Raw genomic sequence first — 24,991 nt, 5'->3', positions numbered from 1 at the left:
GTCCTCATCTGGGTCATCCTATTGTCTATATAATCTATAGAAAGTCAGAAATTTAAAAATGCTTTAAATTCCTTGGAATTTTTTAGGTCCTAAGAAATTATTTGAGGCATCCTCAGATTGTCTTCTGCAGAAATCAAAAATTTGGGGAGATACCTCTGGGGCCACTGAGAACATTAAATGGAGGCAGAGTCGTCCTGCAGGGCTCCAGATTTCCCACGCTCAATGCCAGGCCAACATCTCTGCATTTCTGTTTTCTACCTTGAGGCCTTATCTATGATTTCATTGTAAGAACTTGTTCGCTGCTAAAAGACAGTGGAAAACACCGGCCTAGTGTGACTTCTTCATTTTGTCAAGAAGAAAAGTGAGACGCAGAGAGGAAGTTCCACACGGTTACTTAGAGTCGAGGAAGGTCCAAAGCTCAGGCTGTCAAGCATCCGGTCAGATCTTAGCCAAGTGACTCATGATTCTCTTACAGTTGTCTTCTCCAGAAATCCCAAATCTCCAGATACTAGCCAAATCATTGAGTGCAGATCTGGCCACACACACACTAAGCGGTGGTCAGAATCTCAATCAGGTTACAGTCAGTGAACCTCACACCTGAAGTTACCGATTGGTAACTCGGTTGGCTGCTGCACTTGAGGCATGAAATCTCATAGGCGGTCTCTGTAGTCACAGCTCCTTTTACCTACAGAATAGAATTTGCTTGTTTATTTGCTTGTTTCTGGCTTTTTTGCTTGTGGTTTTAAGAATGGAGCTGCTGGTTAGAAATATACAATCATGTTCTAGAGCAGTTCAAATATAAGAGTGGAGGTAAGTGGCTTGGTTTAGGGACAGAATTCAAGTTTCTAGAATGAGGATATTTAGAGCGACCAAAGGTTCTATTCTTTTTAGGTGAGAATCAAATTCTCTTTCTTTCTTTCTTTTTTGGCCATCCAGAGGCATATGGTGTTCCCAGGCCAGGGATCAGGTCTGAGCCACATCTGCAACCTACAACACAGCTGAAGCAATGCCAGATCCTTAATCCCCTGTGCTGGGCTGGGGATCAAATGTGTGTCCCAGTGCTCCAGAGACACTGCCAATACCATTGCACCACAGCAGGAACTCTGAGGACCAAATTTTCTAGTTCTATATTAGCCAAGTTGTGACCCTTGGTTCTTAAAATTTGAAGGGATTATCAACAGATGCACACTCTTATTTTTCCTGGGTTACAAACACACTTTTACAAAGCCATTTTCAAACATATCCAAAGTTTTATCAAAAAACCAAAATGGAAAAAAACAATAACACACACATACAAACTAGAAAGAAACTACTTCATTATTCCAAAAACAGGAAAAGGTGTGGACAATATAGTGTCCTTTTTCTTATTTCATTTGTCAATAAAATAAATTCTGGTTTATTTCTCAATAAAATACCAGCTAATTTGTTAATACAAGTTATTTCTTAATAAAAATACACATGTATAAAAAAGTTCAGACACAGCTCTAGAAATGCTCCAATAAGACAATGCAGGAGTTTTAATTTTCTTTTTTTTTTAAAAATCATTTTAGGGCTGCACCTGCAGCATATGGAGGTTCCCAGGCTAGGGGTCAAACAGGAGCTGTAGCCACTGGCCTACACCACAGCCCCAATAACACAGGATCCAAGGAGTTTTAATTTTCTATGCAAAAATTCTTACTATTATCAAAATCAGACACCAGATCCCAATTTGTTTTTTTGTTTTTTTTTTTTTGTTTAAAATGCTTCATAGCAATGTAATTACATTCATCTTCAAACACTATCTGGTTTATATACCTTAAAAAAAAAAAACCTTTAAGCGAAATCCTTTCTACTTCTTTTCTTGCTATACTCATATCCACAAGAGTCTTGCAATACTTCTATCATCTTGTTTGATGTATATCTCTAAAAAGTTCCCTTGGAAGCTTTTCTATGACACAGTGTCAGTAATTACTAGCTGGAGGATAAAAGACTAATAGAAGTTCAGTTTCCCAGCAGACTGGGTATGTATTTCTCTATCTAGTAAACCTGAATCCTAATTGCTGCTTATTTCTGGTTTGGAATTCTTCGTAATTTCTGCAATCCATCATGTGCTATGAATATTAATTTTTTTGTGATTTTTCTATTGAACGATATTACCCTCAGTTGAGATACATTCATTCTAAGATAATTAGCATTTCTTGCTATAAAATTGGGTTGTGATGATTGCTGTACAACTATAAATGTAATAAAATCCATTGAGTTAAAAAAAAAGAAAATAGAAAGACCAGCATTGTTAAGGAAAGAAAAAGTAAACCTGAATCATTTTTCTGATGACTTCCAATTAAGAATTTAAATAATCTTCTAATTAAATATTGATAGTGGTCATAATAAGGATATAATAGGTATATATGCATACTCTCTGAACTCATTTTAATAATATACCCTAATAAGAAATATTATATATTAAATAGCATAATTATTATGTAAAAAAGTATATATCATTAATTCTTTTCTCTAAACCATGTTTTTCTTTTTTTGTTTGTTTTTTGTTTTTTGCCTTTTCTAGGGCTGATCCCGCGACATATGGAGGCTCCCAGGCTAGGGGTCTAATCAGATCCTTAACCCACTGAGCAAGGCCAGGGTTCGAACCTGCAACCTTATGGTTCCTAGTCAGATTCATTAACCACTGTGCCACGACGGGAACTCCTAAACCATGTTTTTCTAAACAATTATGTTATTTTAAAACTATATGTAGTTTAAACATCCATGCAGATATTAACATACGGCATTTAAATCCAGTAGACCCAACAATTATAAACGGTGACTTAAATGTAACCTTAAATTCTATGAATATCTAAATGTTTTCTCTAAATCTGATTTTAGTTTACTATTCATTAAACATTTTTAGGAAAAAAAATTGGCATTTCCATGTTGGTAACAGAACAGCTAAAGATCCTTCTATACTCCATCCTTGCCATATCTAATATGCTATCATGTTAGTATATTAGTTTTAAAAAACAACAACCAAAACCCATCTTCACAAAGAAAAAAACATTCCAAAGAGCAGAACAGTGCACTGGCAGGAGAACAGGAATGGAAGGGGTATGTAGACCTGGATACTCTTCCTGGGTCTTCCTCTTACTGGTGGTGTGACCATGGACAGGTCATGCCACCTTTGGAGCATCAGCAGCATAGTCAATAAAGCGGTGGTAGGAGCTCTGTCAAACTCTCTCACAGCATCGTCATCAGGGGTAAACCATGTAATATATAGAAGTGTATCCTTAAATAATTATTCATAGGTACATGTACAATGTATACAAGACAGTTACTGGAGATTTGAGACTTGAAGGAGACAGTTTCTTTATATTGCATCCTCAAAAGTTGGCAACCTACCATGAACTTGCCTATTCTCAGAGTCCATGAAATTTATATCTACTTGGAGGGTGGGAGAATAAGGTCAGACATGTTGCAATTGAAACCTGCTAGTTTAAGTATTCGTGTTTGGCACTAAAGCATTCGATTAAATATCTCTAGTGCTTGAGCGTCCACTGAAGAGTCTTCAGTTGAAAAGAGAGTAGGAGGAGGAGATGATAAGAGGATGATACTGGTGATGAAACAGAAGGCATTGTATTCTCTTCCATTTGTTGACCTCAGTTACAAGTTGTTTTCATTCTTCCATGTCTTGGCTGCTTTGTGAGAGCATCAACTGCTGCTGTCTCCTTTTATAAATAAATACTACTTCAGTTTCCCAAAATTGTATTCTTGGCCTCCTTTCTTCAAATTCTTTCTCAGACCTTTTCCCCCCCCCCTCAAGGATTCCTTGGCTAATAGCTTCAGATCCAAATGTTCATTTAGGATTTGAAGCCATAATCATGTCAGTTACAAAGTGTCCTAGAACTGCCATAGAGCTGATCTGATCCAGTTGTCCCAAAGCCTAAAGTTACAACTTTGTTGCGATTTGAAATAATTAGCATAGGTCAACACATTGCAATTGGTTTGACTGCTTGCCGTTCAGCCTATGAATGGTAGATTCAACCAGCTGAACAAACCTCATCTGAAAGGATGATCCCTGATGAATGTTTGTGGTGGGAAATGAAGAGAGAAAAGCTCCACACCATTGTCCGTCCACTGTGTCCCTGTCAGGCGGGTGTCATTCTAGCAGTTTGTTAGGCTCGCTTAACTTATGATCTGTGCCCAGAAAAGCCACTATGTGTGGATATCCACAGGTACAGGAGTCCCCTCAGAAAGTATTTAGTACTTGGCTTTCCATTTTTCTCTTTTTGTGTTGGTTTTTTTGGCCTTTTTTTTCCCCCTAGGGCCACACCCGAGACATATGGAGGTTCCCAGGCTAGGGGTCTAATCAGAGCTGTAGCCACCGGCCTTCACCAGAGCCACAGCAACACGGGATCCGAGCCACGTCTGCGACCTACACTGCAACCTGCAACACTGCAACACTGGATCCTTAACCCACTGAGCAAGGCCAGGGATCAAACCCTCAACCTCATGGTTCCTAGTCGGATTCGTTCTACTGAGCCACGACAGGAACTCCTCAAATCAATTCTAAGATAGGATAAAAATATAAAGTATATGATTCTGTAATAGTTAATCTTGGATTTTAATCCAATTTGATGAATTACTTTTTAAATCAAGATCGCAAAAGCAGTATTGAAAAAGAAAGCCAAGTTTTTTTTTTCTTTTTTTGCTCTTCCTGAAAAAGAAAAGATTTTATCCTATTTTGTCTAACTTACTGCCTGCATAGACAATGAGACACAGAGTAGGTTTCCATTAGAACATATTGTTTATGCTGTATCGCTGTGCAAGAGTCTGCTGTGGAATTGTTCTCTTGGATAGTTTCGATTAAAGACTATTTGTTGTTTTCTCTCCTTTTATTAATTGGTAAAACATAACAGCAGATTATCCTGGCTCAAAATATAAGGCTATCCTATCCCACCCCCCACCAAAGCAGACATGTCTGAGTCACTGTGAAGCTACAAGCAAATTTCTTCTTCCTTATCAAAATCACCGTATGCACTGAACCAGTGCATTTATTATTCTTTTTCTACTGCATCAGCCTCATAATTTAAAAGCAAGTCCACTCTCTTACTTCCACCTTTAATATCTAGCCTTCTCCAACTCGGCCACACAGCAGATCTCTCTAGGGCTGAGTCTTTTTCTCTGGCTATTTCTTTTGTTGCTGCTGTATTCTTCACATCACCAAACCCTCTGCTGTCCCATCAGACCTCATGGAACACTTGGCATTGAAACTTTAATTCTATTTCTAGTAAAACCATCTTCCATAGTGCATATAGTGCTTTGTGCATCAGGTAAATCTACCTGATTCAAGAAAATCTGTACTGTTATAAGAAATGCATTTCCTCTTTCTGGGTCCGAAGACTGAGGAAGAACCTCTGATTCCTCATTCTTTTTTCTTTTTTTCTTTTTATGGCCACACCTGCAGCACATGGAAATTCCCAGGCTAGGGCTCCAATCAGAGCTTTAGCTGTGGGCCTATGACTCAACCACAGCAAAACAGCAACACCAGATCTGAACTGCATCTGGTACCTACTTTGCAGCTTGTGGCAATGCTAGATCCTTAACCCACTGAGAGAGGCCATGGATTGAACCCACATCCTTATGGAGACTATGTTGGGTTCTTAACCTGTTGAGCCACAAGGGGAACTCCAGAGTCCTCATTCTTGAAAGTAGTAATTAAGTCACTCACTTTCTCTTTGCTAAATTATAATAGTTCCTTTCTTTTCTGTAGGTCCTACCTTTCAAACCTTTAATAATATTGTCGTTTATAAGGACATTATGTAGGGACCAAAACAATCCAGCACAAACTTAGACTGTGTTTGGATGGCATTTGTTCAGCTCAAGGGCCGTTATGGGGCCACAGGATGAGGCACTACTGAGAACTTCCTTAAATAAAGTCCCCCACCATCCCCCCCCCCCCCCCCCCCCGTTAAGACCACATGACTCCAAGGGCAGCTGAAGGAAGTGTGCATGACTGAGCCAGGCAGGTAGGTTGCCGCCAAGCCAGGGAGAGCTGCCTGAGGGTGAGGGCTATGCGCGTGTCATCCGAGGGAAGGACCAAGGCCAGTAGTGTTAAGTTAAGGAATCAGAGTTCAGCTATTTCCTTGTAATGCTTTTTTTTAAGAAATGAATTGCCAGTAGCCAAAAGTTTTTAAACAGAAGCACGTTATCCATCTCTCTGTGGTTGTTGGGAATAAGAGACTAGAATAAAAAGACTTTTATGTTGTCTTCTAACTCCAATAGTAGGAATCAGTGCTTTTCTCTTGTTTTCTTTGAAATTGCTTCATTCTCTGCCTATCTTGCTTTTTTTAAAAAAGAAAACTAGGATACATCCCTGGGTTTTTTTTTTTTTTTTTTCTTTTGTCTTTTTGGGGCCACACCTTCGGCATATGGAGGTTCCCAGGCTAGGGGTCTAATTGGAGCTATAACTGTCAGCCTATGCCAGGGCCACAGCGACTCCAGATCTGAGCCACGTCTGCGACCTACACTGCAGCTCATGGCAATGCTGGATCCTTAACCCGCTGAATGAGGCCACGGATCCAACCCACAACCTCATGTTTCCTAGTTGGATTTGTTTCTGCTGCACCACACTGGGAACTCCACCTGTGGCTTTCTTACTAAGCCCCTTGTGTCCACTAGATAAATGTGGTAGACTCTTGTTTGTTCAACAAAATCGATTTCTTCCTTCTCCTAGGCACACAGCTAGATTGTAACTCCCCATCTCCTTCGCAATTAGCTGTGGCCATGTGACCAAGTTCTAACCAATGAAATTTGAGGATGATTGGGATCACTTCCGGGTGGGCTCACCCCTCTCCCTACAGCTGACTGGAGAGACCAACCCCAGGCCAAGGGTCCCCTTATGGGCAGAACAAGCCTTCTGCCCAGTCCTTCCCTCCTCCACTCTACCCACCTTCCCCAAAGAGGAACACCCACCTGCCTCAGACTGTTAAATGAGCAACAATAAGCTTCCACTGCGTTTGATTCATTACGCATTTTGGGCTCCATTTATTAAGGCAGACTGGCCTGTACTAAGCTACTCAGCAATTCACATAATGGCACTGAAGCATCTGGATTTCTTGAACTAAAATCTCAATGACTGGGACTAAAGCCCTAATTTATTTTCTTTGTATATAGTCCCAGAAACTAACATATTTTAAACACAATTATCCAGAAGGCTTTTTTTTGACCAATATATACCTTTGCACTTAAAGCATTATTATGTTTGCTTTTTTCTTAAAATATCATATTAAAAAAAATCCATTTGTGGATATTTAAAAACTGTCTTCAAATACTTGCTACTGGGTAAACAGGATGCACTTATCCATATGTCTCATCACACACTATTTGACTTTTCCTCATTTCTAATATACCTTCAGGTATTTGCATGTGGTTATTTTTACATATTGCATTTTGCACTGTGAAAGAGCTTAGCACTTAGTACTGAGTCAATATGGATTTTTTTTTTTAACCATTTCTCTGCAAAATACAGAAACTCTTTCCAGATATTTTTCACAAAACTTAAATGATAAAATTGTCTGATGGTTAAAGGCTGAGCCATGTCGATAATGAGTCATAGTAGGAAATACACAAAATCAGTCAATAAGATAGCAAGGTAATTTCTAGTAAAACAAACTCAGAACTAAACATCCAAAGAAGTACTATTCCCTACAAAACAGTCACTTTGGGAGGCTCATGATGACATCATTTACTGCACTCTCGATACTTTCATACGATACACACACACATACATGTAAGCACACAGCCAATTCCCCCAAATGACACTACCCAACTTGACCAGTCAGCCACTATACTTGTCAGAAATATTCTATGTTTACATTATTTTCTTTTCATAAAAATAAGTTTGGCATGAATTCATTAACAAGTGAGAAAATGAAGATTAACATGTATATTGAAATAAAACAAAAGGATTGTTTTCCTTCTCAAGGTCCTTTTTCTTTAAGGGATTTAATGTTATACATCATAACTTCCTCTTTTCAGAGCAATTTCATTGTATTCTCCCCTGAATACAGAATTAACTTTTCATCAGAGAACATCTGCGATCGCCGGAAACGTAGATCCAAATCAATTTACCACACATGCTTGGCTAAAGGAAAATAAAAACACAAAACATCTGCATGTCTCACCTCCCATCAAACCTGTGCTTCAGGAAATCAAAGAGGGCTTTCTGCATCATGTCTGTGACCTTTGCAGAGGTGAGAAAAAAAGAATAAGGCAAACACACGCAAAAAGAGAGAAGGCAAAAGTGAAAGAGCTGGAAGGGAAGGGGCACAGAGAAAAGACCTTATCACAGCCAGTGGTCTGGTGGGGGTGGGAACAGGGCGGGACAGGGCGGGTGACCCAGAAGGGGTTTTCATACTTAACCACTTGCACCTAACTAAATTCCGCCCCCTTGGTTTTCTTCCAGTGTGTTAAGGGATGAACCAGTAGTATTCACGAGATCCAAGGCAAACCCTCATCTCTTTTGAGGGCATAACACTAAGGCCAAGAGAGCACGGGGGTGGGGTGGGGGGCTGGCTCTGGGCACAGGCCAGAGCTGGCCTGAGTGGTCCACACGTGCAGGGAGGAGTGGCCAGGGCTCCTCAGGCCAGCCCTGGGCTCTGCTTCTTGCTCATCTGTGCAAGTTGGTGGAAATTCTCCACGCCCAGGGCTGGATTTCTGTAGATCACTCTCTTGCTCTTCCTCTGACATTCCCCACTAAGGGAAGAGGGGAGGAGAGCCAGGGAAGGAAGGGAGGGGCTAAGGAGATGGGATTCTTAAATGGGCCTCAAAGAGATTCGTTAATTCACTCAACAAATGTGTACCGAATGCCTCCCATGTGCCAGGCATTGTGCTAACCCAGTGGGCATGGTGCCCTGGAGGTTGCCCACCTTCAGACTTTAATGTCCTCCAGAATTTTATAACTGGTATAAAGTCAAAATGGAAACATCTGAAATGCAGTACAGCTAAGTCTTTACTCTTTTTCTTCTTCTATGGCATTGATTAATCTCTAAAGGAGCTCATTAATATTTCTAGTGGGGTTCCCCCCTCACTTTTATATGGCCTTTAAAATAAAGAAGAAGAGAAATATTTGGTGGAATACGCCATTGTCTTGAGCACCCAGCAAGGTGAGATTTGTTGGTGCTCTGAGTGGAGGTTTGCTGGCACACTGGCTCTACGTTCATTCCCTTGGGCTGTTCCTACTCTATTATTCCTAATAGCTACGGGAACAGCTGGGACAGATAAAAAACTTTTCTTTGAATTGAATGCAGAGCAAACTTTGACCAGAATGTCCCTTTATAAATATTTCGGGGGAGCTATTTCTAAACACCATGATACATGAAAGACCAGAAGTGGGCCAGAGAGGGAAGCAAGAATGAAAGGCCACACAAGCCCCTTGCTGCACCACCAGCCTCCATGTGTTGAGGGCTGGCTTCCGTCAGGACCCAATTGTGAGCAGACTCCAGGGAGTAAGCTGCAAATGACTGTCTCCTAGGTTCTTGATCAAGAGCTGAAGCATAACAGACTGGTGCTGGTACCTCATAACCCTTCAGTGACGGCCCCACTAACACCACTGGACGCATCGATGGCACAACATCGTAAGGGGGGATGTGCTCCGTCTGAAAAAGATGATTGGACACGTGTGACCAGGTGGGGTCAGCACACCTCCTCCACAGCCACAACATTCACACTCCTCAGGTCAAATGAGAAAGGATGACCACAGGTCCCACCAAGGAGACTCCGCCCTCATTTATAGCCATTTGGGTCACTGAAATGGAGCATTGCACGCATGTATGGATAGAAACCTTCATGGTAGATTTAAAAAGGAAATACAACTTACCACTTTTTGCTTCTGTTTTGCTAAAAGACAACAACGAGAGCCATATCAAAATGTGCAATCTCTGTAACTGATAGCATACCAATTAATTAATTTTAATGGCTGTACCTGTGGCATATACAAGTTCCCTGGCACATACAAGGCCAGGGATTGAATCTGAGCCTAAGCTGCAGCTGTGGCAATGCCAGATGCTTTAACCCACTGTGCTGGGCTGGGGATGGAACCCGTGCCTCTGCGGTGACCTAAGCCACTGCAGTCAGCTTCTTAACCCACTGTGCCACAGCAGGAACTCTGAGAGCACACCATTTTAAAAGATGGAAGAATGTACCAATGTGTTCCTGTCATTCTTGTCCTTTTACCATCACCCACTCTGCAGGGCACTACTCTCTGATTTCATTCTGGATGCACCAATTTTGAAGACAAATATAAAAACACGTAACTTCCTCCCTATGCGAATGACATTATATTCTGATTCCATGCTGGGTGGTGAGACTGGATTTCATAACAACATTGATTGGCTGGGCCAGCTACAGGCCATGAGTTGTTCTCCTGCTGGACACAGCATGCAGTGAGGTTGAGAGAAACTTGGACAAATCAAATTTGATAAAAATAAACTTAAAATAACAATTTGGGTAATAATAATCATCACCTCACTCAGTAGTTATTTCTGGATTTGTAATTTTGGTGAATTATTAGAAACTTTTGCAGTTCTTTCGGTGTTCTTAAGTCTCTCTGCCCAATTTCCAGAATATTGACACAATTTTCCTATTAGTTGGCTCTTGATTTCAAGTGAGTTTATAAGCAGTTATTCCTGTTCTTTCTTTTTCTAACAGTGAAAAGCTGAAATGACCTACGTGTCCAACAAATGAGGGAAAATATACTCAGTGTCTTATTACAGAGGTTCTGTGGCCATCCAGGCAGGTCCTTTCCAGTTGGGGACAACCCAGAGATCCAGAATTTGCTTCAGAGCCCTGGACACCAGGATTCAGTTCACATGAACAGGGACCCAGATATTCAGATCTGTTCCAAAACCAATCCAGTTTCCTGAAGTTTGGGTAGGCCAAGATAGACCTCAGATTTTGTCATTCTGAATTGGTAATCCTAGATGTCCTAATGCAGCATCAGTTCTGGGGCCGAATAAAATTAGCCTTATAGGAGTCAGGGAAGGTGGTAGAAGAAAATTCCTGCTTGAATCCCTCCACAAGTTTTAAATGCACATCAGCCCTCAACTGGGCCACCACTGTCCCTTCATTACCATTAATTCCAGGGCTTAGCTGTCTGCTGTCCAAACAGAAATGAGGTCATCTGGCCTAACCTCATTCTCTGCTTCAACCCACTCCATCTCTACAGTCCAGGCTGGACCAACACATCCTAAAGTTTCACATGGAGACTGGAACAGAGCATTCTCTTGAGAGTTTACTACTTAAAGAAAAAAAAACAAACTTTTTAATTGACCCTCATCATCTTAAAGTCTGCTGGGGCCTTGGGTGGAATAATGAACTTGCCTCAGAATGATTTATGCAATAGAGGGCAAATAAAACTACACAAAAAATTATATTACAGTGATCTGACGTTTTAGTACCACAAGGACCCTTTAAATCAAATCAAATTACTACAGAAAGCAAATGAGCAATGCAATAGTAAGTAGAAGCATCTTTAACCCAAGCCTTTAAATTGTTTCCAAATTAGTAAAAATATTTGCCTGTATGTTCAAATATTAAGGAAGGAATACACTCCATTAAAAAAAAAATCCAACTAAAACCCTCACCTGTCGATGTGGGAGTTGCTCGAAATGTTCCTGATACCATTTCTCCAAGGCTTGAAGAAGAATTTCCACTGGATTTCCTGAGGTAGAGAAAAGGAACTTGAGACTCATTCCCTAGATTCCTTACAACTAGAACTTGAGAGTACAAAGCTTTCTTTGGCCTTAATCCTACTAAATAATTCAAAACACACCAAGTTCTGCTATAGAGAATGTCAAGGATCTGTCCAAATGTTTTCCTTGACCTCATTTCTCAGAGAAAGTGGGAAATTAACTAAGAACTGGAAAGACTTGGCAAAAATCTCTCTCCTAATGAGTCAATGCAGAAATGAGGCGAAAGAATCACTAACAGGCATGTTCTTGTGAACTGCCTGCTTAGCCAACACCGGTCACCAGTGCACTAGCGGGATGTCAAACACAGTTCAAAATGAGCAGTGAGACCCGGAAGAAGCACTTCTTCCTCTTCTTTTTTCTTTTCTATTTTAGGGCCACACCCTGGGAATATGGAGATTCCCAGGCTAGGGGTCGAATCAGATCTACAGCTGCTGGCCTATCCCACAGCCATAGCAGTGCGGGATCTGAACTGCGTCTGTGACCTACACCATAGCTCACGGCAACGCTGGATCCTTAACCCACTGAGTGAGGCCAGGGATTGAATCCACATTCTCATGAATCCTAGTCGGGTTAGTTAACCACTGAGCCACGAAGATAACTCAAGGAAGAAGCACTTCTTAAAAGCAATTATGTGGGGATCAACATTATGAGCTGGTAGTACGGATTTGGTCACAGGATGAAATGGAAGCTCACGGGCCTTGGTTCCTGCATGTGGCTTTGGAAGCTTCCCTGAGGCCACCTTCATACTCCTCCAGGACCTCTAGAGTCACAGCAATCTGACTCTTCATCCTGGCTTTGCCCATCACTAGTAGTGGGAGCTTGACACATCATGTCACATCTTTGTGCCCAAGTTTCCCCATCTCTAGAAGGAGAAACTGCATAGCACAGCATTGGTACAAAGATAAAATCAAATCATGTCTTTGAGCTTCTTGTGCCTGCAGCAATTTAAGCTTTTAGTTAAAAAATATAATAATATTATGGAATAATTATTATAGCAATAAAATTACTTTGGAAATGGTGATAATTCATTTATTATTTCATTCAAATATTTATCGCATATTTACTGTTCTAGAAACTAGGAATACAAAGAATACAACAGTGGGGGAGGAAAATTCCTTCCCTTATACAGACAAATTCTAGTGGGAAATATCAGTATCAAACAGATGAATAGGTAAATACATAGTATTTCTGATAATAATAAGTGCAACAAAGAAAACTGAGTTGGGAGAGAGGAAACAGGAGATGAGAAGTGGATACAATTTTAAATATGGTAGCAGAAAGGGGTTATTGAAAAGATGATATTTAACAAAGATCTGAAGCAGATGAAGCAATGATCTGATGCAAAAATTAAGGAAAGGGTTGCAAAGTTCCCAATATATGTAAGGAGCAGCAAGAGACAAAACTCTAGAGAAGAGGGAATAAGAGGGATTAATAGTTAATAACATTAGAGGCCTGTTATATACTAAAAAGGATTGATAATTAAAAGTGGGGCTGGGAGTTCTCTGGTGGTTTAGTGGTTATGAATTGATGCTTTCAGTGCTGTGGCCTGGGTTCAATTCCTGGTCTGGAACTGAGATCCCACATCAAACTGCTGCACGCCATGGTCGGGGGGTGGGTGGGTGGGGGGGAAAGCCTGTGGGGCTCACACTGTACTTTTGTGATCTCCTATCACTATTTGAGAGGTTCTCCTTATGCAAAGGCAAAAGGGCCCCTGAAGAACAGAGGATGTTTTGAAACAGAAAAGGATCTAATAGAAAAAGAAGGTTGAGAGTTAAGAGAAAGAACTGATTCTATTTTAGGCCCTTCAAAAAAAAAAAAAAAAAAAAACACAAAAAAAACGGTAACATGGATCAAATTAGTGCTTCAGTGTAGGCTCACAATCTATGCAGGCTCAGTACAATTCTGATTTCTCCTCTCTCAGGCTTTGCTTCTATCCCTGGGACCTTTAAACACCTTCACTTTTAGATCTCTGTGGCTACTTCATTAATTCCCAAGAGGTTAATTTATCCGAAGATAGATAGTCTTCTCCCCATTACCAAGTGATGGCAGAGGCCACAGAAGATCCTGGGTGGGGAAGCGGCAACTAGAACTAGGATGGTATTGCATGTGCCATGGCATTCCATGCCCACTTGAAAGAGAGTCTCTGAAAATTAACCAAGAAGAGCCGTGATGCCAGGTCAAGTCAGGCTGGGCCCCCACTCACTGTAGAGAAAGGATGCCCTATGTGACTGTCACAGAGGAAAGCCCGGGTTCCCAGGAGGGTTTGCGGAGGCCACAGAAAACAGTCTTCACTGAGGAATTCACGCTGAGTCCAGGGTGTCAGGCTTCCACATGCAACAGGGAGAGTGAACCATCTGAAACCCCTTTGTGTCAGTTTCAGAAACACCTTGCACACAGAAAAAGCATCTTTTATTTTGAAAGCATACATTTTTAACCTAAGAAACAAACTTGAAACTATTACCTAATTTCCCTATCCCCCCCTCCCCCCAAAAAAAATCTAGAGAAAGGAAGGACTCTTACCCTCCGTGAAAACGTCCTCTCTTTTGTTCTTGCTGAATCCGTATGTTCTCCAACCTAAGTGGACTTGGGATGAAGCCAATCTCGCAGCCTTCTTTTACCAGCCTTCCTATCCACCAATCATTGTTATATTTCTGGAATGCAGAAATAAAACTGCTATCAATAGTAATTCATTTATCTTCACATTCAGTAATTAATTTTAGGGCATCTGAAGAATGAAATACTATTTATACTGCATAATCCTATCCTATACTATATTTTATATAAAACACTACTTATGGTCTATTATACTATATTAGTATAGTATAGGGGGGTCCATAGAGTAAAGCAAACTTTTCATCTAAAATCCCAGAGGGTAAATATTTCAGGGCCATATGGTTTCTGTGGCAACTCCTGTGATGTGCTATTGCAGAAAAGCAGCCACAGACAATAAGCAAACAAGTAAGTGGCTGCGCTTCAATAAAACTTTTCTTTCTAAAAAAAGGCAGCAGGACAGATTCAGCCTGTGGGCCACAGTTTGCCAGTTCCTGGGCTAAAGTCAAGAAAGTCCTAACCTTTGGATTTTCTTTGGTCTTTGTCAAGAAGCCCTAGCCAATTCATAATTAATAGATTTTATAAGGATAAATATGCATCAACGTAATTAGAACTCTGGAAGACAACACAGACAAGTCTGAGATGAAATACACTGAATAGTCTGCTATTTGTCAAAATCTTTGAGGTAAAAGTTCCATCATATTATCTGTGTTCTACTCTCTCTGGGGGAGAACTGTAATTTTCCAAATACAGGTTTGCAAATCAAGGTCCATCTTACTACCTGAAGAAAAAGAAGCTTAGGCTTACAAAGGCTAAGCATTGTTTTTACATAAATGGAATTTTTGAAATAATCTCCAAATGGCCTGAAGCCCAAGAGGAATGTGGGAATTTCCACTTAATGTTTCATGACACGTAACCTTGGGAAACAAACCCACTCAAGGCTTCAGCCAAAATGAGGTGAACATAGTCCTACTTGATGTATCAGCAATCTGTAATTATAGATCTGCTGAATCCTAGTGCTGGGGCATATTTAATCCAAGCCACCTGCCTCATGGGAGGGTTTCAGCTAGGTGATTTCTAGAAAGCAGATACGAGTCCTATTGTTTACATCCTCCAGAGATAATTCCAAAAAATTCCTCTACTGTCTTTATCAGTATTGGGCAAGGTAATTCTCTCTCTTTGATACAGAAAGTATCCATTTTTTCCCCCAAATATAACCACATATGGTATATTTTGTTAGCTCCAGAAAACAGTAGAGTTTATATGTTTATGACATTGACACGCTGCAAAGGAGGAATGGTTTCATTAAATCATCACTGCATGAGATTCCGTGTAACTCCGAGTAATTCTAAGCAACAGCTTCACACACCAAAGCAAAAAGATATGATTTAGGGATTTGGCCTTTCTATTACGCATGCAGCTCCTGAACAAGGCATGCAGTCTCAGACTGCACAGGAGTAATGGGACCTAATACAAAATCTTGAACAATCTAGGTCTCAATTTTTCTCGTCTCTCCATCTTTTATTTCAGGATTAACAGGCCTGAAAGAAGTGGCCTGTTTATTTTGGAGTTAACAAAAGGCAATGGGACCCTTTTAGAATCTTGGGTGCATAGACCTAGAATTTAAACTTTATGGTGGTGGGGACAAAACAGACAATGAATCATAGTTTCCTGCAGCTTAAGTTACTTCCTGAAATCAAGTTAGTCTACCGAAACGCTCACTTATTAAGCAGTACCCAAATGACCTTAAAAGGGGTTCCTGAAATAGTTAATGCAGCTTCCCGAGATGTTTTACCTTAGTTCTAGGAAATAGTTAAAGCATGTTAATGAAAGTTCTTTGAGCCACTTGGGGGAAGGCTGCAGTGTACTTTCAAGGGCTTAAATCGCTCATCATTTGGTGTATGTGATAAGGAGAGCAGTAGCTTTTCTTTGCATTTAAGCTTTTCATTACTGAGAAAGGACTTACAACAGAGCATACTAGATGGTCTTTCAGGTGATGGAGGAGAGGAAAGGCTACAACTTGATTAGAGAAATACGTTTTCTTGTGTTGATGTTCCAGGAACACATGCCAGCTTTTGGGCTAGGTCCCCTTAGTGCTGTTCCAATCCTCATTTGCTTTGTTTCTTTCTTTCTTTTTCTTTTTTTTTTTTTTTGTCTTTTTGCTATTTCTTTGGGCCGCTCCCATGGCATATGGAGGTTCCCAGGCTAGGGGTCAAATCGGAGCCGTAGCCACCGGCCTACTCCAGAGCCACAGCAACGTGGGATCCGAGCCGCGTCTGCAACCTACACCACAGCTCACGGCAACGCCGGATCGTTAACCCACTGAGCAAGGGCAGGGACCGAACCCGCAACCTCATGGTTCCTAGTCAGATTCATTAACCACTGCGCCAGGATGGGAACTCCTCATTTTGCTTTCCCTAAAATGATTAGCCCTCTCTCTTTCTAAGATGTTCCCTCATCTGATATTTCAAGATCTGAAAATAAGTGGCCTCTAACCTATGCAGGATTACCAGGTCAATACCAATACATCGAATTGCCAGACAAGAGAAAGTCACTGATCAAGGAGCATATAGATCAAAACAAACAAACAAACAAAACAACCAACAGGACAAGTGGAGAATATTGATGAAATGGAGGAAAGCAATAAAATACAGCAAAGTGAGGATGTTGGTCTGGGAAAAGTGCATGGAATACGTGAGAACTTCTCTTACTTTTTAAAGTGCTGCATCTCCTTGGAAAAAAATGGGTATGAGCAACTAATGAGTATGGTTTGGTCTCTTCTGATGGGAAGGATGAGACGAAGTCAACTTAACCATTCAGATGCCAGGGCACGTGTTTTGAGAGGCCTTGTCTTCTAGGCAAACATGGATCTCGCCACCTCATACAGGATCAAGCAAGCAGAAGCCAACAACTCGATGCATCTTCCGCTTCTCATAACCAAGGCTCTGAGCTGTCTGTGCCTGCACTCATCTTTTTTCCGGCATGTTACAATGAATGTGTTCCCCTTCCTATCAGAGGTCTGTCCCTCCACTTGGGGTCTGGATCCCCGGCTTCATATCAAAAATTTTACTCCTTTGCCAATCTCTCCTTTCACATCTGTCTCTCTCTCCGTCTCTGTTGGTCAACAGCAACATGTACAGGTGCTCTGATGGTTCCCATCTTGGAAGCAAACCTCTTTTGACTTCATACCCTCTTTCAGTCTACTGCCTGGTCAGCATCAACTCCGTTGAATGCATGGGCTGTGCTTGCTAAATATACTTCCTAATTCCCTCCTCTCCTCACCACACCCCGTTTGTCTCTACAGTTTCAGAAAATGGTTCCAAAGAGCTCCATGCTGCTGACCACCATGTTACCAACCCGCCGTCCATTCCTCAGTCCTCGTCTTAGGTGACACGTCACATCAGCCACAGCTGGCTGCTTCCTCCTTCTGAACACACTCTTCTCTTTTGATGTCCATGCGCTGCTCTGTCCGAGCTTCCCTCCCATATCTCAAGCTTCTCCCTTTCCTTATACGTTCAGTTTTTTCACACACCACTTCTGCAGGATGGAATACTTTTGGGTTTGATCCAGGGCTGCCATCTCTCTCCCCTCTACTCCATTTAGGTGACTTTACCCATTACCACCTGAACATCACCCATTACCACCTGGAACACCAAAGGTGTTTCTCTTTGGCCCAACCACTTCCTTTGAGCTACAAATTCTTACATCTAACTTCCTACTTCACATTCCCTTCAAGATGACCACTCCCATCTGCCCTCGCTCTACCTTAGTCATCTCCATTCTAGTTTCTCAGTTCATAAACCTTCATTTTCTAGATCATCTTTGCTTTCTCCCTCAATCTTAGTTTCCACATGTGGTCTAACACCAACACCTTCCATTGAATTTTCACAATGTATCTCAAATCAGTCCACTTTTCTCCATCTCACTGACACCAGGCTAGCTCAATCCCATTGTCTCTCACCTAAAATGGTCCTAATGTCTCCCTGCTTCCAGACTTACCCCACTACAATCCACTGTCTCTGCAACAATCAGAGTAGCCTTTCTTCCCCACCCCACCCCACCCCCATCCATGGCATGTGGAAGTTCCTGGGTCAGGAATCAAACCTGTGCCATGGTAGTACCATAGCCACAAAAGTGAAAACACTGGATCCTTAACCTGCTGAACCACCAGGGGACTTCTCTCCTTGCTCTTTTTAAGGCTGGCTCCTCTGCTTAAAGATCACAGTCTCAGAAAAGCTTTCTCTGATCATACCTATACTTACAAGTATAAAACAGAAATAGATTCACAGCTTTTGCAAACCCAGTGGTTACCAAAGTGGACAGGTGGGAAGGATGGGCTGGGGGGGGTGGGATTGGCAAATGAACACTGAGGTAAATGGAATGATTGGCCAATGTGGGCCTGTTGTATAGCACGGAGAACTCTACCCAGTATTCTGATAATCTATGTGGGAAAAGAATCTGAGAGAGAATGGATATTATATATGTGTGACTGGGTCACTTTGTTGTACAGCAGAAATTATCACAACCTTGTAAATTAACTATACTTTAATAAAACTTTTTTAAAAAAGTGTATAACCCCCACATCCATATATTTTAAGATTTCCAGCATCTGGTTCATTTTTTCCACAAAGTATTTCACAATCCGAAATGATTTATCTGTCTCCTCACTAGAATTCAAGTCCATGGGGGAAGGGACTCTCCTTTGTTTATAGCTGTTGGACAGTATCTGCCAACACTTGCACACACTAAATGCTCAAGAACTATATTTTGAATGAGCGACCAAACAAAGGAACAAATGTAGGACTTCACCCAGGTCACATGGATACAATGCAAAGACAGTGAGATATCCTAAGACACCCAATGTTTGATCTATTTGCTCTCATATAGTTAAAATATGATAGGAGTTCCTGGTGGCTCAGTGGGTTAAGGATCTGGTGCTGTCACTGCAGTGGCTTGGGTCACTACTATGGTGTGGGTTCAATCCCTAGCCCAGGAACTTCCATATGCTGATGGCACTACCAAAAAATAGACATCATAGAGTTCTCATCATGGCTCAGTGATTAACGAACCTGACTAGCATCCACGAGGATGCAGGTTCAATCCCTGGCCTCACTCAGTGGGTCAGGGATCTGGCATTGCTGTGGCTGTGGTGTAGGCCAGCAGCTACAGCTCCGATTAGACCCCCAGCCTGGGGGCCTCCATGTGCTGTGAGTGCAGCCCTAAAAAGACCAAAAAAAAAAAAAAAGACATTATAAATGTGTATGTCTTGGTGTCACTAATGTCACTGTAGAATGCGGAGGTTTAAGCAACAATACTTTTCACATTGTTATATAGTGCACACCTCATTTTGAACCAGAGGGTAAATGCAGGTGTCTCAGTGACATTAAGTGAACATTTATGTCAATCACATTCCTCAAGCTCCTCCATTCTCAGGTTTCACTTTAGTGTTCCAACCTCACATTCTCCATTTTCTTCCTTCCTTCCTTCCTCCCTTCCTTTCCCTTCCCTCCCCCTCCCTTTCTTTCTTTTTTGCTTTTTAGGGCTGCACCTGTGGCATACTGAAGTTCCCAGGCTAGGGGTCAAAGGAGAGCTGCAGCTGCTGGCCTACACCACAGCCACACGGTATCCAAGCCGCACCTGTGACCTATACCACAGCCCATGGCAACGCTGGATCCTTAACTCATTGAAGCCAGGGATTACACCCAAATCCTCATGGATGTTAGTCAGTTTCCTTACTGCTGAGCCACAATGGGACCTCCTCTCCTTTTTCTAGGATCCAATTTCTAACACCTCCTTCCCAGCAGGGCCAATAGAAACTCTCAAGTAGGAGCGGTCTCCAGGCTATGCCTCCAATGCCATGGGAAAATCCTGGGCAGGACTCGGAAGCACAAGGACGCCAAGACCTTCCTCCTGACTCGGCCGAGGCACCATCTCCTCCCTCTACTCCAGCCCCTCCCTCTATCCGTTAGGTGTTTTCCTTTCAACACGTTTTACTGGGTTTGACATCCCAGTATGGAAAACATGTAAATCTTTCTCATTCTAAAAAAAGAAAAGAAAAGAAAATTGTAAAAACTCCCTCAACTCTATGCTACCTTTTCCCAGCTAAAACCTGTTCTCCTTTTCAACTGAAAACATTTAGGAAGAGCAATTACAGTTCTTCTCCCCTAGCCTCCAGATTACATGGAGAAAGCCTAGCTTGTATATTCATGGGAGGGTCCCAGCATCCCAGACACAGTGCACCTAACAGAAAATTTATCACCACATCACCTCCACTGCAAATCTGCTGCCCTTTCTGTCTTCCTTATTTTGCTAGTGGCACCTCCCTCTACTTGTTCAGGTAAGCTAGAAAAACTGCCCTCCATTAGAGTCCTTCTCCTGGCACAGCGGAAATGAATCTGACTAGCAACCATGAGGTTGTGGGTTTGATCCCTGGTCTTGTTCAGTGGGTTGAGGATCTGGTATTGTCACGAGCTGTAGTGTAGGTTGCAGACACAGCTCAGATCTGATGGCTGTGGCTGTGGCGTAGGCCGGCGGCTGTAGCTCCAATTGGACCCCTAGGCTGGGAACCTCCATATGCTGCCAGTGCAGTCCTAAAAAGCCAAAAAAAAAAAAAAAAAAAAAAAAAAAAAAACCCCAAAAAACCAAACAAAAAAAACAACCCAACAAAACAAAATGACAAAACTGCCCTCTATCCTTCGTTTCTCTCTCTCTCTCTCTCTCTTTTTTTTTTTTTTTTTTTTTTTGTCTTTTTGCCATTTTCTTGGGCCTCTCCTGCAGCATATGGAGGTTCCCAAGCTAGGGGTTGAATCGGAGCTGTAGCCACCGGCCTACACCAGAGCCACAGCAATGTGGGATCCAAGCCATGTCTGCGACCTACACCACAGCTCACGGCAATGCCGGATCCTTAGCCCACTGAGCAAGGCCAGGGATCGAACCTGCAACCTCATGGTTCCTAGTCAGATTCGTTAACCACTGAGCCACGACGGGAACTCCTCCTTCGTTTCACTTTCTCCACTGTGCCCTGCCCATGTGGAGTCTCCCAATCCACCCCATGTACCTCTTGACACTCTCTCCAAGTGGCACCCTCTTTCTCCCCTTGCTAAAACCACTGTCCAGCCTCTGCAATAATCCTTTGACCGTCAGAGTGATCATGCTAAGATACAGGGCTGGTCACATCCATCCTTACTTTAAAATTCCTCTCCAGCACAGTGCCAGGTGATAAAAGTCCAGCCTCCTTGCCATGGCCTAAGAGTCCTTTCTCCTCTGGCCCCTGCCTCTCTGACATGGCCTACCTTCATATCACTGCCCTCCAGCCATGCTGCACTCATGCTGTGCTCATTGCTCCTGGCTGTCCCTTCCACCCGATGCCACCACCACCCCTCACCCTAGGCTGAACTCACTCAGGCTCCCCCACTTCTAAAGAGCTTTCCAGCCTCCTGATCCTTCTCCCCCGCAGCCAGATGATCCTCCTGCTCTTCCTTTGGCCTTTGACGACAGACATTCAACTTTACTGTAACAAAACTCATCCCTGGGCTGAAGCTATGCACGTGTCTGTCTCTTCTACTTGACTTTGAGCTCTGTGGCAGTGGGGACAGTGGGTCTTTATTTCTGACCTCTGCATGCCCAGCACTACGTCTGACATGAAGGAAGATTTCAATATAGCCAGGCGTAGGAGATGAAAGTTTTTGAGGTCACTGCTCCAGTGAGGCCTCAAGCCCTTAATCCTCAAAGTCCTCTGCCCTTGTCTTAGCTTTAACACTTAATTATTACACCCTCTAGTGTTGGACCCAAGATCAAGGCCCACAGGACTATAATCCAGATGTTTATCATTACAACATCCCTTGTAAATGGTCCCTCCTGGGTAGCTGCAATCTCCCGGATAGGCTCCGTGCCACCAAACTCACGTTTCCCTAAGTTCGATCCGTTGATCTATGCTCTATGGTCATGGGAAGTCATTAAAAGGTGACTGGAGGAAATCCTAAATCTGTCCTAAATCCATCCTACGGTGACCGTGATTCAATGTTTTAAATGGCAATATGGTAAGCGATGATCTCAGGTTTCTAAATCTCGGTGAGAAGGAATGGATTTGGAAGGCCAAATTAAATGAGGTAACACACTGGCAGCTCCCCAGGGCTCCTCTCCCTTTAGTTTGGCTCAGAGCAGATTCCTGGCCTCGGCCTTGCAGCAGGTTAAGGGATGCAGAGTGCCCTACATTTACCTCTTTAATGTGGAGAAAGTCCTTGGCGTCGAAGGAGATGGCCGTGCTTGGAACAGGGACATCCTCGTCCAAGGCACCACAGTAGCTCACATTCGTCTTCACAGCAAATGCTACGGGTTTGGACTGGGAACAGAACCATGGAATAAGGATGGAGGGAGGAAGACAGCAGAGGGTTTTTCACACTGAAATGTAGCATCAGGTAATGGAGAGCACCAGGCAGTAAGGGAAATCACTTTCCAAGGAGGGATCTCAAGGGGGTTTCACATTCCCAGAAAGGACTCTGAAAGGGATTCAGTCCTATCTGAGCAGCCACATTCCCCCTCCTGTCATACTTTCCAGCTTCCCAAAGAATCGTGCCCTAAAGTCTCAGGGAGGGTGGAAAAGAAAGGTGGATGGGACGGCCTGCTCTGTCCTCCAGTCATAAAACTTATGTTTGTCATTATAAATGGTAACAGACACCCCCACCCTGGGGGTACAGGAAGTGCATGCTGGGTTTTAAACTCAAAGGTAAAATAAATATTTTTGAAATAGTCTCAGATCTGAAAGCCCACGGGAACCCAGTCGTCTGTCCCACCGAGGAAAACAAAGGGGAAGAGGAGCTCGATTGAGGGAGGGTGCGGATAGATCAGGAGCGCGGAGCCCACACAACACCTTCTCCCAGCTAAGAACAGCTGCCGGAACTCTTTTACAGCAAACGTGCTCTCGGGCTGGTGCAGCTTGGCAGAGGCCAAGCAAACCACCCGCCTAAGCTAACTGTGCTGCCTCTCACATTTGAGTGACCACAACAGCTACAAAATAAACTCTGAGAGAAAACTAAAACAAAAATTAGCCACAGATGAGAAAACAAGGTTCCTGCAGCCTGGGATGCTCTGTTGTTGGCTCATTTATTGGTGCTGGGAACCTGCTGGTGGAGCAAGAGCGGAGGCAGTACCAGGTTAGGATCTCACTCATGCCCCTCCCCTAGGCACTGTGCCCACCCCTTTGCACCATCAGAGCACAGCCATCACAGGTGTCAAAGCAAAGGAAGACACCTCAGAGCCTGCAGCATTCTCCACTTTCCGGTCTTAAACATTTTGCTTTGAAAATTGAAAAGGAAGGAGTTCATTTTATTTGAGCTCCTTTTTTCCTCGTAAAAATTAGAACAATTGGATCGAGATGGCTTAGGAGTCTGTCATGAAGGACAAGGAGGAAAAGCTGACCACAAACCTGTCATATCTGTTACTGTGCATAAAATTTCATTGGACAGAAGCAAATCTGTGCTTTTTAAAATAAAATCTGAAAGACTATAGATCTCTAGTGGCTCTTGCAGTTCTAACATTCCAAACTGCAAAACTTGTTCTCTGTTGCCTCCTATGGGGACAGAAATTCTTAGGGGGGGGCCCCCTCCCTGTGGAATAGCTGAAGGTCTCTTTTGGCAAAGACTTTCATTGCTCATCTTTGCTGAAATGCTAATAGTATTGCCAAGTTCTGAACTTGACCGTGAACTTGAGATGGGAGACTGAGACCAAGAGGGGAGAATAGAGACACCCACTGGGAGACCCACAGACCAGCTGTGCACACGTGGTCTCTAATGAAGACTGGTGTCGTGGAGAATGGGACGAGCTAGGTGGTCCCTTGGGAGGCTCTCTGCCAACACTGGGAGTGGCAGGCTGGATACTGACCACAACTGCTAAGATAGAAGAAGACCAAGAGTTTTTAACAGCAAAGCAAACACAGAAGGAAGTTCAAAGGGTCTGTGTCTCAGGACAGAGCCCCCTAAGAATGTGAGCATCAGGAGTGAATAGATCAGAGACCCCTGCAATCTGGTGCCTTATCAGGATGATCATAAAATAATTATTCCAGAGAAATCTGAGGTGGGAAACAACCTCAATAATGTACCTGCAGAGCAACATGCCACTTTGGGACCCAAGAAGGGCAAGAACGTCACCTTTGCTCTCTCAAGCTGGATGGCGGCCTGCTGCTCTCTCTCCTGCCGAATCGCTTCCCGATCCTCTTCCAAAGAGACATCGGAGTCAGACGGCCTGCTCGTGTAGGAATCCGCTGAACCCTGGGAAGGAAAACCCAGAGTAGTTGAGTGAGATGATGTGGAGCTGCCTAAATCATCGCATCCATAACAGAATCCTGGAGTAAGTTCTCATTTGCATAGAATCTGATGCATACACTCTGTGCCTTACTGCAGACATAAATTTAGATGGCAGACTATAGTTAAGCATCTGAGTAATTCGGAAGGTAGCAATGTTGTGAAGGGAAATATTTTGACTAGACTAAGTGCTAGACAGTAAACTGCAATGAAAATTATGTGATATTCAGCCCCAATTCTTCCTGTTCTGTGCTATCGTTATATTAAGCCCAAATTGACTTGTGCAACTGAAGTTTCTCTCCATTCTCTCTTTTATATTCTACATTTACAGGAAAGAGAGACTTAGCCTATTACAGGAGCTAAATCCTGCCCATTTATTGGGTTACAGATGATCAATTTGTCTAAGATTTCAACACAGCA

At 42.7% G+C, this 24,991-nt stretch overlaps 1 protein-coding gene across 1 annotated transcript in view; it reads right to left on the bottom strand.

Moving 5' to 3' along the window:
* Window positions 1–24,541, bottom strand: part of CACNB4 (calcium voltage-gated channel auxiliary subunit beta 4) — a gene marked incomplete at its 5' end in the record, with an annotated part of 52,891 nt that extends 28,350 nt beyond the window's left edge. Inside the window, 7 exon segments of the mRNA NM_213750.1 lie at window positions 8,157–8,215; window positions 9,549–9,629; window positions 9,851–9,870; window positions 11,616–11,692; window positions 14,244–14,374; window positions 22,492–22,614; window positions 24,419–24,541. Of these exon segments, the coding sequence (NP_998915.1) occupies window positions 8,157–8,215; window positions 9,549–9,629; window positions 9,851–9,870; window positions 11,616–11,692; window positions 14,244–14,374; window positions 22,492–22,614; window positions 24,419–24,541 (614 nt within the window).

The sequence above is a fragment of the Sus scrofa genome, chromosome 15 (genome assembly GCF_000003025.6).
Source record: "Sus scrofa isolate TJ Tabasco breed Duroc chromosome 15, Sscrofa11.1, whole genome shotgun sequence".
NCBI lineage: Eukaryota > Metazoa > Chordata > Mammalia > Artiodactyla > Suidae > Sus > Sus scrofa.
The sequence above is the reverse complement of the archived record's forward strand: the minus strand, read 5'-3'. Positions and strand labels throughout refer to the sequence as shown.